This window comes from Poecilia reticulata, linkage group LG12 (assembly GCF_000633615.1).
Source record: "Poecilia reticulata strain Guanapo linkage group LG12, Guppy_female_1.0+MT, whole genome shotgun sequence".
Taxonomy (NCBI): Eukaryota; Metazoa; Chordata; class Actinopteri; order Cyprinodontiformes; family Poeciliidae; genus Poecilia; species Poecilia reticulata.
In genome coordinates, this window is record NC_024342.1 from 16,411,514 (window position 1) to 16,425,294 (window position 13,781).

The 13,781-nt window shown below is 37.3% G+C and overlaps 2 protein-coding genes across 9 annotated transcripts in view; one reads left to right on the forward strand and one right to left on the reverse strand.

Annotated features, from left to right (window-relative positions):
* Nucleotides 1-1,181: 1,181 nt before the first annotated feature.
* Nucleotides 1,182-9,610, reverse strand: prodha (proline dehydrogenase (oxidase) 1a). The gene is made up of 14 exons (XM_008424218.2): nucleotides 9,162-9,610; nucleotides 8,859-9,067; nucleotides 6,614-6,648; nucleotides 5,745-5,894; nucleotides 5,166-5,230; nucleotides 4,850-4,966; nucleotides 4,615-4,694; nucleotides 4,453-4,534; nucleotides 3,874-3,966; nucleotides 3,554-3,700; nucleotides 2,914-3,089; nucleotides 2,728-2,826; nucleotides 2,464-2,552; nucleotides 1,182-1,604 (listed from the first exon to the last, which is right to left on the reverse strand). The coding sequence occupies exons 1-14, from the start codon at nucleotides 9,504-9,506 to the stop codon at nucleotides 1,414-1,416; spliced, it is 1,878 nt and encodes a 625-aa protein (XP_008422440.1). The 5' UTR covers nucleotides 9,507-9,610; the 3' UTR covers nucleotides 1,182-1,413.
* An 853-nt stretch (nucleotides 9,611-10,463) lies between these two features.
* srsf9 (serine and arginine rich splicing factor 9) overlaps nucleotides 10,464-13,781 on the forward strand; it is a 6,272-nt gene continuing 2,954 nt past the window's right edge. Inside the window, exons 1-3 of one of the 8 annotated variants that reach the window (XM_017307868.1) lie at nucleotides 10,464-10,555; nucleotides 12,723-12,899; nucleotides 13,081-13,274. In XM_017307868.1, coding sequence (XP_017163357.1) covers nucleotides 12,742-12,899; nucleotides 13,081-13,274 — 352 coding nt within the window. In that variant the 5' untranslated portion in view covers nucleotides 10,464-10,555; nucleotides 12,723-12,741. Of the gene's footprint in view, nucleotides 10,625-12,484; nucleotides 12,900-13,080; nucleotides 13,275-13,781 lie in introns of all 8 variants that reach the window. The other 7 variants (XM_008424222.1, XM_008424220.2, XM_008424219.2 and 4 more) reach the window with 7 other exon arrangements.

Here is a 13,781-nt window from a genome sequence, read left to right on the forward strand (position 1 = left end):
TGGTCCATTGCCAATAATGAAAGGGGTTGAAAATATTGCTAGTTTACATGTTTACAGTTGTGACAACTGTTGCTGAAACTTAAACATTTATTTATGTCCAAGCTTTTTGTCACATCGACAGTTTCTGAATGGAATAGAATTTGGATTAAACACATTTCCTGCTTCTCAATTGTAACCTTTACACCAAAACTTCTGAGTCAGTTTTGGAAAGCAATAAAACTGATCATCCGATACAACCGGTTTTTCTAAGAACAGCAATGTCACCCATAGTTCAGTTCAGTTCATTTAACCGGGCCACTGTTCCACGAAAACATTTCCAGAAAAAACACTTTATTCAGTGTTCTCAAAAGGCTTAGTTATACTGAAACATGATAGTTAATGTTTTGTTCTTCCTTTAGATGAATGCTATCACTGTTTGATAACAAGAACATCTCAAGCATTTCGCTGAAAATGTAATTAACAACTTCTAATACCTGTCACCAGTGAGGAATGCATCCCTGATAGGAGTCACTCTTTCAAAGACTTGTTCACTAAAAAACACAGTGATACTCTGATTCAACTTACAAAAACAACCATTAAACCAAACATGGAAATAAACAATATTTAATATTTAAGCCATTTTTATTTTATCGGTACTATAATAGTCCAGAAAAAAACTTTCTTGAATTGCTTCAAGAAAAAGTCAGCAATATTAAACATACAAATCAACAAATTAAAAGATTCTGGGAGTGTTGTACTGCAACAAAACTTAAAGTTGTAAAGAAATGACATAATTCATAGTTTTGTAAAAATTACAAGGCACTTTTAGGTGACTGCTACAAAGAAGAGGTGTAAAAAACAAGCATTTTCACTTTTAAAGCACAGCAGTTTCTATACAGCCAGGCCACCTTTGGCATTCAAACTAAACACTTTAATTTTCATTCATGCTTTCTTCGCCCTCTGAAAGGATCGACATTTCCTCTTCCTTAGAAGACAATCTTTGTGCGTTCTTCAGAACTGATTTAGGTTTCTTTGTGGTTAATCACTTAAAACTCAGCTGTCTGACATTGTCTCTTGCATATGCTTCTCATTAAACATCTCACACCTGATACAACTTTTAGTAAAACTGTTAGGTTAATTGGTCTGTCTAAATTGTCCCTAGGTGTGAGTGTGTGTGTGCATGGTTGTTTGTCTCTGTGTTGCCCTACGACAGACTGGCAACCTGTCCAGGGTGAACCCCGCCTCTCGCCTGGAACGTTAGCTGGAGATAGGCACCAGCCCCCCTCCGGACCCCTACACAAGGGTGTATGAAAATGGATGGATATATTTTTCTTCTGTCCAGTGCAACTAAAGATTAGCCTTCCAAGACAAAGCTCACAGAGAAAACTGTGTTTGCTAGTGGAATGCTTACAGATATTTCAGTCTTTATGCTTTTCAGTAGGCAGGCTTGTAGAAAATCTGACCACCCAGAAACCTGCGCGTCAGCTCGTTCCACAGCAGGCTGCGCTCCCTCTGGGATCCTTTCATGAAGCCCCGGTTCTCTTGAGCACGACGGGACAGATAAGGGATCACCTCATTGACAGGGCCGTATGGGACGTACTTGTACACTGGGAAACCTGCTTGACCTGTTTTCAACACGGAAACAAAAGACAAAGATGTAAAGCTCACTGTCGCCACCGTGTGAGCATACAGTGTCATGACTGCAACATGGTTTTCAAATCTTGTCTACACGATCAAAGAACACAAAAGACAATTCAGGGATAAAGAATAAAGCTGTTTTAGAAATAAGGGGTTCTGGTCAGATCAGAGAAGAGTGAACTTCTTAAAGCCTTAAATTGTGTGGTGCACATTGCCACACACACAATCTTCACAGGGAGCATGTATGGCATCGTGAGCATGATTTTCTTCAGCAGGGACAGGTTAACCTGTCAGGGTTCATATGAAGAGATATGGTGGTAAATACAGGTTAATCCTGAAGGAACAGCTCTTGGAATAGCAAAAGAGTTTAAATGGAATGGAGCTAAATAAAGTGGTTTAAATCAAAACTTACTTGATTTAAACCAAAGACATACCTCCAAAGACTTGCAGATGCAATTGCAAACAAAATGCGGCTTTATAAAATATTGATTCAAGTCTTGCATTTAGTATGTAATTAAAAAGAGAAACAACATAATTTAATTCTGAGTTCCCACATCATGTGCATAGAGTTACTATAGGCCAAACTGGGTAATATTGGGTTGACCAAAAGGTTGTGATGTAATGTTTGGCAGCTTTCACTAAAGGACACCAGGAACTTGTTTTCTCTCAACACATTCACTGCAGGTCTTTTTCAAAGGTCGTCGACTCGCATGACTGTGACTAGGCTGACGTCTGTGGGGATCGTGTTTTAGCTGAGCCTTTGCAGTCACCTGAGGCTATGACGTAAGCCTTTGTGATTTCATAACCCAGTGTTTGCTTTTAGTATCTGAGCTGAGTGCAACGTACCTAGCGGGAAGCTGATCTGGTCACACATGCCGAGCAGCTGTCCAAAGTAAACTTTATTCTCCGTGGGTGACAGACCCATTTCATTCATCCTGAAAAAATAGGAAAAACACACATTAGGTTATCTGAAAACTTGTGATACATTATATTGTCATAAATCAGAGCTATTAGAACTGTCCGATGCTTCAACACAATCTGGAATCTAATGAAGGAGCAATATTCAACCTTCATTTTGATTTTTTATACAGAACAGAGGCAAAAACATACTTTTCAAGAGTGAACTTCACGGTGTCCTCATTGTGAGTAGCAACCATGACATTTGCTTTTCTGTTGTGTTCAATCTCCTCCAGGACATACTCCAAACACCTGGACAAACAAAAAGCCAAATGGTAGGGATACAAAAACTACCTGACTGAAGTACAGAAAGGTTCTGGGAACCAAGTCAAGACTTACTTGTGGTACATCCTGTTTGTGGCTTCGTAGTCGGGGTTTATTGGGTCTTCGTAGCCAATCTCCTGGGCTCTGGCTCTCTCTTGGTACATATAAGCTCCACGAACAAGTTTGGCGCCAAAGTACCAACCCTCTCGTCGGGACAGCTCTACATCCAGAGTCACATTGTCGTAGGCTTCCTAGAAAACCATTGACAATAGGAAAAATATGATGAGTATTAGTACTACTCAGTCTTTTTTAGGCTTTAGGAAATATTGGGGTTTTTTCACAATGAAAACATTTGATAACATATGTGTTGTAACTGTGAGAAAGTTATTTATTTTTTAATTGAATTTAATTTAAACCGAAACAAATTGTAATAAGATTGTAGAAAAAGGTAATATTCTGAATGACTATACATTTTTATTAAGAAAAACGTTCAGGTTATCAAAAGGTGAAAATATTTATAACAACCTTAAATTGCGACCATAACTTCATCAAAATTATGTTAATAAAAAGTTGTAAGGAATAAAATGAAGTATAATAAAATAAAGTGATCTTTCAGAATTTTCCAGTTTTGAAAATAGTAAAGTAACCTTATCTATAACTACACTGTAAAATCAATATCAACCTTCCAAAATCCCTAATAAATAATAACATTCACCTTAAGATAACACTGGTATGTGTTGAAAATCACTGGCTTTTCTCTGTTGAACTTCCTCTGCATCTCCAGGGTGAGTCGACTGATAGCTGGTTGGAAGTACGTCTGCTCTGCATCCACCATGAGCCTCACTCCATTCTCCAAAGCATGCTGAAGCACAGAGTAGTAGTTCTCATAAAGGTTCATTACAGCAGTAACTGAAGATGTGCGTGCACAAGGCAAACGGGGCCTGTAAGCACCTCTATGGTAAGTTATAACCAATTCGTGTTTATGTCTTATTTAATGTACTGGTGATAACTTCAGTCATCTTTTTGAGTTCTCACCTTTGCTAGAATGTCGACTCTCTGCAGCATTCTCTTCATCTGGCTCTCCTCCTCTGCTGTAAACTTGTTTGATAAAGATTCCAGCTGGCCTGTCTGCACAGCCAAAACACAGAGTGATTAGCACTCTTATTGAAGAATATGAACTCCTTACAATGGCGTGTGTCATACAGAGAAAGCTGTATAATGATTAGTACAAGTTTTTCCAATATTTGGGGTCTGTTTTTTTCTCTAAACTGGGATTCCAATATTTTTTAGTTGGAGGGAGGGAGAGGAAGATGTTTTTTCCACATCAGTGAATTTAGATCTGATTATTTTCCACCAAATGAACAGGAAATCAAGCATAAAGTGGAAGAGATGTTCTTTCCAGCATCTACATTTCTGTTCCCGAGTAACAGATGCCATATCTCCATCTGTTACTGATGCTTTGCTTTAAAAATAGGGTATTAATCACATAGGTTTATCTGACAAGCATTTTTGTTGTTAATTGAAATGTTTTGTAGGTATGCAGCATACATTGCAACAACTGGCAATTTATCACCAGTTCACCTCTGAAACACCATAAAAGTTACAATGACTTACCTCAAGATTTGGCACCATGAGCAGATTGGACATTTTTGTCGTATCATTTATCAGACTGTTCCAGTCCAGCAAGTCGATTGTTCTGGGGATATCAAATGCAAAAAATAAATTCAGATAAAAAGGTACCGGCATTGCTTCTCAGTAAATGGAAGGTTATCTTACCCTGACAAACCCAGCTTCTCCCCAGTGAACCAGTTCTCAATGTCATCTCTGGCTGCTACACCCATTTGAGTCAAACTTTCCTACAAGAACAAAATATAACAATACAAATAAAAAATAAAATTGGTTTAAATAGTAAACATCCCACAAATATATGAAAAGAAGTGTTCCAAAAGAAGATTCAAAGACACCCGTCACCAGGTGAGCATGTAGGGACATGAAAAAAGGCCTGAAATACCTTCAGCTGCTCCAGTTCCAGTCTTTTCTCCAAAGCAGTCATGTCAGATTTTCCTTGCTGTGCAGCGAGGAAGTTAAAGAACTTCCTCCATTTGACAAGGACCTCTGAAAACTGGAGCTGTTTAAACAAAAGATAAGATTTTAACCATAAACATGTAATAAAAGTCAACTGCAGTTCTGAATGACACGGGTAACAACTCGGATGTAACTTTATTTAATTTTGATAACAGGGTAGGTAATCCAAAAGATGAAAAAAGTGGCTAATTTAGTGAAATGATGCTCATTATTTGTACAAAAAGATGTAAAGTTCTTCTTACAAGGAACTGTGGTCGTCCCAGTGCAGTCATTTTAATAGCAGAGAATCCATCATTTGAAGCTCCACCTAAAATAAAGAAGCAGTGTGGTTTAAAGATGGCTGCTCATTTATTGGTAAAATTAATGTTTATTTTTTTAATGGTCATCACATGAGTACATAGGCAACCGACAGTGGTCAGACAGTGTAAAAAACATGTTGCAATAAACGAGACAGCAAACATGTTGAGTAACAGACGTGCAAAAATCCACAGCATACTGTTTGCATAATCAGCAATGATGTTTGTGAAGTTTGATCTGCTTTAGATGGCAAAATATTTGCTTTTCTGGTGGCCTTGCTCTGGTCAGCGAATGTCTTGACTCCATCACAAACTCAGAGAAATAACACAGTGACCTTGTTCTACTGCACAGACGATATTGCTTACATACCAGCTCTTCACACAACTAGTAAAAATATATAGTCTTCAGATCAACTCTGCACTCTTCACTCTTTTTTATGCATTAATTAATTTATTTTTTTACTTTATTTATTAAAAAAAAAAAAACAAATACTTCTTTCCCTAACTGCTTCAGATGTTACTTACCCGATGCTTTAATACAGTTTATGAATGTCTCCATTTGATTGTCACATTTGGCTTCATCGGCATAAAAGTAGGTGCGAGCGCTGATGACACCTCCACGTCTGTCCCCAAATTGACGGTGGGCCTTGTACTTCTTCTCACGATGACCTGCACCTAAAGAGGAAAAATGATCTTAACCAACTTATGTGAAGAAACAGTGCACTTCAACTGTGATTGTAACATACCTAAGGTTACAATTGGAGTAATTTACTGTTTATAAACTAGAACTGAATTATGTTGTAACTCAGTTCTAGTTACTGAGTTGCTAGAACTCAGTAACTAGAGTTTTGATGCAAACTTTTGTATCAAAATGATAAAAGTCATCATTAGTATAATTGTATTTCATCTTAAAGAGCGGAGCTATTTCACGTAAAATATTAAATGCATAAAAAGACTGAAAAAGTCTTTATTTTTTTAATAAATCATGAAACATATACAAATAACAATATAGCTAGACTGAGTAACCGCAAGAACATACATGGAGAAACATTTCTTTCAGAGAAAGCCTTGTAGCTGTGTTGTAAGCGTTAAACTCTTCACGTGAAGCAAACATCATCCTGCTGCAACAGCTGGTATGACATCTCATACCTAACGGAGAACCAGCTCCAACCAGTACAGTCCAGTCAAAAGCACATGTTGGCGTGAGAGTCCAGCATGTCACTCTGCACTAGAACAGCTTTTACTTGCAGTGTCATCGTTCCAAGAAAGGCAAACCCTCTTTTCACCATGTCAGCCTACTCCCCTGCCGCTCCTTACTACTTGGAGCATATAAACTGATGTGTTGCATAACTTCAAATAAATAAGTCATTCCTAAAGAGAACCAATATACACACCTGGGCTTTCCTTCTCTGCCTCGGAAACACAGGAACTGGGGAAAATAAAGATTTGCATTAGAAGACTCAGCTATTCTTTATAGAATGCATGAATAAACATTTTCTACTGATAAATTGGATTTTCACAGTGAAGCTTATGTGCTGAGAAACAACGTGATTCTGACTTATGCTGACTTGCTGAGATATTCTGCCCTTTTCTCTTTATATTGAGGCAAACAGTCTTGATATATTATCAAAGAAGGTACTGAAAAACAGAAAATGTTGTTCTTTTGTAGTAAAAGCATTTGGACAAATATAAACTGTGCTCATTGCCACCAGAGAGCAGTTCACAATCCTTCTTTGCAAGTGTATGAGGGTATAATATCCAGTTACAACACATTAGCCTTAAGCGCTGGCAGCCTTTTAATAATGTCCACTCTTCCAGCTGGATATCAGATCCAACCAATCAGAAGAGGGAGGTATGTCCCGATTGGCCAATAGGGGACAAGAACTGCTTGTGTTGTTGAAAACAAGTATAAAACACTTTAAGATTTGATTACAGACCTTTAAAGAGGTGAAAAACATGCTGTAGATTACACAGATCAGGAGGCATAACGGAAGCAATACATGAAGAGATAAGATAAGAGCAGAAAGTACAGTACAGTTAAATATTATAGAGCTTATGGAAGGAAAAATATGCTTAGTTTAAAATATGAAATCACATTTTTATTCTGAATGCAATGCAATATGTGGAAAACTTTTGGTTTCTTTGCCTAACTTTACATGTTAAGATAACTAATTCTGAAAATATTCCAAATTGGAAAAATTCCCATGCAAATTATAGAAAGTAACTAACAGTTGGGGTCACTTAAACAAACTCTATCATATTTAAACATCAATCAATTTTATTTTGGCATGTAATAATTGCAAGATAAAACATTAGTACAATATGTACAGATACTTGCCTAGTAGCATAATCAACACTTCCATTACTTTGAGCTCTGAGCTCAAACATGCAGGCTTAAAAGCCTGCGGTCTACATTGTTATATGATGGAAGGCTCAGCATGTAAGGGCACTGCCTCACTATCCCTGCAGTTTGCAGGTTGTCATGTGCATTTAATTGAGCAATGGGTTAAACATACCTAAGGTTACTTACATGAGATCTGGTTGTAAATTATATCCCCCCCCAAACTATCTAATAATTCTTTTAATTATAATGTTCCAAATGAAAATAATTCCCTGGATTTTTGCAACCTCTAGTATTTAAAAATATGGAAGTTGGTAATGAATAGCGAAGTTGCTCTTTCATTTCTACCACATTTCATGCAAGTACGATGGTGGTTTAACCTGTTTCTGTGGTTGGGCTGCAGTCAACATGAAATGTTGTCGACTCTCCAAGCAGAGACCAAAGACCTAAGAAAACACTTTCTGAAGCAATTACTGAGCAATTTAAGTATGGTAATCTGCTGAAATATCTCAATACTTAAATGCTATTATTGGGCATAATTTCTCATCATAGTCATACTCCTGTAAAGAAGGAGTCTCAGGAAATTTGTTGTGTCAGTGGTATTTAATGTTATTCCTGCAGGTGCTATCTGAATCACACTACTCGTGTTACAAATATGCAGAGGGATAGTTTTCACTCTCTGACTTTAAATAACCTTCTGAATTCCCAGTTTTAGTGCGTTTGTGTTATTGTTGAATGACAATAAAGGCTTTGACAGAAAGACTGTTTTAGGTGCAGACACACCCATTAAGGCACAAATAAGGACAGGCTGTGCAAATGTACTTGTCTGAACTGATTTGCATCTATTAAGAATGTTATATAACTACAGAAGAAAGGGCCTGCCTTCCTTTTACATGTGAGGCTTACTAAACCGTGGTACAACTACTACAAACCTGAATTCACATTGTAGACAACTTACACTCAGTCAATACAGTCATATTCAATAAATTAGAATATGTGTTCAGATGAGGTCCATTGCTCAGATTACAAGTACCTTTTTCAAAATAACATCCTATAAGCAGGTACTAAGCATACATTTCTATAAGTACACATTTTTGGTTTTAATACTATTTTTTGTCATTGGTCTGGTGTAGATATTATACATTTAAATGTCATATTTTTATTACATGTAAGAGGAAAATTATTTACATAAATAAAAGTTTTCAAACATTCATCTGTGCGTATTTGACCCATATAATGTGTTTAAGTTTCTGAAATAAATGGGTTTTTCAGTAGTATTTCAATGAAGTGATACTTACTCCATTTCTTTCTTCTCTGCCTCCTCTTGTGTCAGATCTTCTTCCACACTGTAGTCCAGCACTGCCCCCACGCCAAAAGCCTGGTTCTTGTGGATTAAAGGTTTGATAGCGTTATGGTCTTCCCCTGCCACAAACTGACCGTAGAAGGTCATCTTCATCAGCTTCTCAAACAACCGCTGACCCAGCAGCTTCTTACTGAGTTCCACCAGCTGAAAGAGCATGGAAGAGAGGTTATAACGCTGGTTTATTTTAACACACAGGCAATTTGCAAGCTGAATTACAACTTTTTTCAGATAAACTCACCTCCTTATTCTTCTCAACAAGGATGTCAATTCTACACAGGTTGAAGACCAGCAGACTTCGCAGCAGCTCGATGTTATTCTTACTTTTGTATGCCTCTTCGGTGTTGTCGAAGTCGATGTGAATTCTGTTCAGACGCACGTCTTTGGCGTTTTTGGTCTGGTTGATGAGTTCTATTGGGGCAGCATCCACCACAGCGCAGCCCTCTAACTGCCGCTGCGGCTCTTTCTCTTCCTGACTCTTCGGGGATGCCACAGTTGACCGACATCTTGAAGGTGAAATGCGGATTTTGTTTATGTTTCCCGACTTCGCTCGAGCAAGAGACGCAACAAACTTTGTGTAGGACATATTTCCCCCTTCTTAAATGAGTTTTTTTTTTTTTTTTAAAACGCAAAGATCAGTTCCGTGCTGCTGGGCTGCTGCTTCAATGGGTGACGGTTGTGTAATGAGCGCGCGAGTCGGTGCGGCTGCAACTCATCACTCTTGTCTCGAGGGGGCGGTTCCTCACATGTCGAAACACGCGCCATTCTTATTAAAATAAAATACAATAAAAGAAAAGAAAATAAAATAAAAAAAAGATAAATTATCATAAACGGAATCAAACAGATTATGCTTTAGTTATTACATCCATCCATCCATTATCTAACATTCGCTTAGTAGGTAAGAGCCTACTAGGGGTGCTGGTGCCTGCCTCAAGCGAACATTAATGCTTAAAAAATTATATCATCAGACAGACAAAAGAAGTTATGAGTAGATTAGATTCTAAAGACTAAAATAGAAAAAATAAATGACATAATTAAAAAAAACTAATTCAGGGAAAAGAAAGACTTTTACAAAAATTTTTTCTACGTAAAACCCCGTTATATAGGTAATTTAAGTATAGAGTAAAATGTACTTTAAATGACAATACATAGTGGTTACTGTATGCTTGATCTCCAAAAGGCACTAGGCTCAGCAGATAGAAAATAATGTTATAACAACAAAGCTTGTACACACCTAAAAGTCTCAGTTTATCTTGAAATTTATGAGTGTTTACATACATTAGTGGTTAAAACGTGTTGATTCTTCATTCATTAACTCGTCGGGGGGTAAAATCTCCCCCCCAAAAAAATTCAAGTGAGATTAATGATGGTCATAAAAATATTACTCAAGTATCGGTACAATGCACTAAAACTACTCCTAAAAGCACCCCCCGCATTTACTCCAACAGATGTCAAATTCAGTCATTCCCTTTCTGCAGGAAGCAAAGAAATATGTAGAGGCACTTTTGCCTCTGGGGGCGGTAATGCACAACGAAGTATCCACACTGCTGCAAACTCAAGAAGAAGAAGAAGAAGAAGAAGAAGAAGAAGAAGAAGCAGCAGCAGCAGCAGCTAACGTTGCTAACACGGAAGAAGGTGTGTGTTTTGCGTTCAAACTAAAACACTTGGGTGTTATATTTGAAAGGTAATTTTACTGTTTTAAACGTAAGTAGTTTTTTTGTTTTTTTTTTACAGCATACACGATGTTCTAAGTAATACTGCTGTTATAGATTGGTAGAACTATTGGTGCATTTTAGCCGCAGTGAGATTTTTAGCCAGGTTAGCTGGTCAACAAAGAAATGTTGCTTGCGTATCCAACGAGCATATTCAAGTTCAAGTCGATACAAAACAGAAATCCTGCAAAACGAATGAGGTTACACGGTCAATAAACCAAATATGTAGACTACAGAAAAAAGAAACATTTTAATGCCTGCTATATCTTGTAGCAGCAACGCGTCCCTGTCCTGTTTATTAGCTTTAGCCTCCACATTTATTTGGTGTAGTTTTATCGGTGTCGATTTATTTATAAATAAATCTGATATTCTAGGCCGTGGATGTAAAGCTTTCAGTTAGCGCTACGTGTTAATCTTCATTTAGCTGGTTAAGGTAGAAAAACAGGTCTGGTCGGTTCATCATAAATGATTTCTCAACAAGGCCTTGGAAACGTCCTCGTTCTGAATAGTATAAAAGAAAAACAGCCTTTTAGAAAAGCACTGGAACTTGAATAGGTGTACTAGTTAAAAATAAAAATCTTGAGTTATTTATCGTATCAGCTATTTTTATTTTTGATGTATTCTAAGTATTTCACGGTGCATTTTTGTGTGTTTTCTATTGAACTATAACAAAGGTATTTATGTTTTTAAATTTCAATTTGTTTGATGATTTATTTCCCTCAATTTAAATCAAAATCTGTAAAATAGTGGTGTCTAAAGATTACACAAAAATTGCTTAGTTGAATGTAAAATATTTCTTTAGGAATTGACTTGAGATGTTGAGCAAACGCTGACAATTATTCTGCTGTAATAGTGATTACCACAAAAACAATTGAACTTTCAATAAATCTTTTATTCAGCTAAAAGTTTGGTTAATTTGCTCTAGATATTTATTTTCGCAATTAATAACACCAGCAGATAGTAGTCTGTGCCAAATAAAATAAAAAAAAAACAGTTGGTGTGCTTTTTTTATTGCAACATATTTGCTAACTACTCTAATTGACATATATATAACATTTACATATATATATATATATATGTTTTTGATGGAAACATCAAAACATTTATACGTTTTGATTGATGCACAGGCTTATTATGCGGGTGTGTGCTTATGCAAACTCATGATTTTTGAAATATAAGCATTCAAAAAAATTAAGGTCAGCTTATTCATTTAACAAAACCAGCTAATCATCTTGAGTGAAGTTCATCAGTTTTGTTTTCAGACAATATTTTGCTATAAATCATTATTATTATTCTTATCATCCCTGCTCTGAACATCTTGCCCATGATAAACTACTAATAACTGCATTTTGCTACAGTAAATTTTCTTCCTATAATAGAACATGCTGTCAATTACTGGTTGTCAAAGCAGGTACAAAACATTCCTGTGGTTGTTAACATGGAAGCTCCAGTAAGAGTCAGTCTCCCTTTCCTACCAAAAGAGAGTCTGATACAAAATGACCAAAATTGTAAAACCTTTTGGTGAATGGGGAAAATGGAAAAAAAAAAAAACCTATTTGACTGTTTAAAAACCAATGTCTAATTCATTTATTTGTTTTACAGTACATAGAATTAGCAAAAAAATATCCCAGGAACAACATTTAGAAGTATATAGGCACTTGGAAATAATGTAGCATTACGATAGTTACTCTGCTGCTTTCTCCACTTCTCTGAAGCACTTTAGAGTTTTTAGCACTTCTACTCTCAACATTTAAGGATTTTGTTCATTTTTTTTATGAATGCTAACATTGCAATAATTTCACCTGCATAAAAATGCTATTTCTTATTAAATATTTTCTACCCTCTTTTAAAGTTTCAGGCTTGGATCCAGAGTTCTGAGACTTTTTTTCCCCCTTGACCTCGTCATTTACTACTGTTGTGACTTCGTCTCCAGTTTAAAGATTACAGATATACAGATCTTTGTCTAAATTAAGGAATTGGTCTCCAATGGACTAAGTGTATGGATTTGGAAAAGGACAGTTTCCACAGCTGTTTCTGAAAGCAAAGAGGTGCACTCACAGTCTGCAGTTGCCCCTATTCTGTGTCAGCAGTGCGATCCAGTCATTCAACATGTCTGACGGCCGGATCTATGTTGGAAATCTCCCCATGGATGTCCAGGAGAGAGACATAGAGGATCTCTTCTTCAAATATGGAAAAATCCGAGAAATAGAATTGAAGAATAACAGAGGAACTGTTCCTTTTGCCTTCATCCGGTTCGAGGATCCACGGTGAGTTTTCGGGACGGTCTCTGGCAAGTCGAAACAGAATCCCCTAGTTGGACAACTTTGATTTTGTGGTACAACGCTACTCCAATAATCAATCGCCAGCAGGAAATGGATGGAGGCACCAAATCCAACTTTTGCCCACTGGGTGTATTTTGGTAAGGAGTTATTTGCTCTCTTCTCTTAGGGATGCTGAGGATGCTGTCTTTGGAAGGAATGGATATGCATATGGGAACTCCAAGCTACGTGTAGAGTATCCTCGATCCTCTGCTGCCAAAACTGGTCCAATGGGAGGTTTTGGAGGAGGAGGAGGAGGCGGACAACAGAGAGGAAGGTTTGGACCCCCAACTCGAAGATCCGAATTTCGGGTCATAGTGACTGGTAGGTGGATACCGTGAGTCGTGGCCCAATGATATTAATCTCTGTTATGCTGCGACGACAAATTGAAAGGACTGTTAGGAATATAGGAGTCATAGTCAGATATCATTTCTTCTCTCTCATGGCGGACAGGTGGACAAGGGCCCAGTAAATGGACCCCAAAAGATGTATACAGATATTTCTCTCTCATGGTGGACAGCAGGACAAGGGCCTGGTAGATGGATCCCAGAAATTGTAGACAAAAATTTCACACTCAAGACGGACTGGTGAACAAGGGCCTCATAAATGGATCCCAAAATTTGTAGACAAATATTTCTCTTTTTTATGGCGGACTGGAGGACAAGGGTCTAATAGATGGATCCACGGATTGTAGACAAATATTTCTCTCTATCATGGCGGACAGGAAAACAAGGACCTAGTAGATGGATCCAAGGATTGTAGACAAATATTTCTCTCTATCATGGCGGACAGGAAAGCAAGGACCTAGTAGATGGATCCAAGGATTGTAGA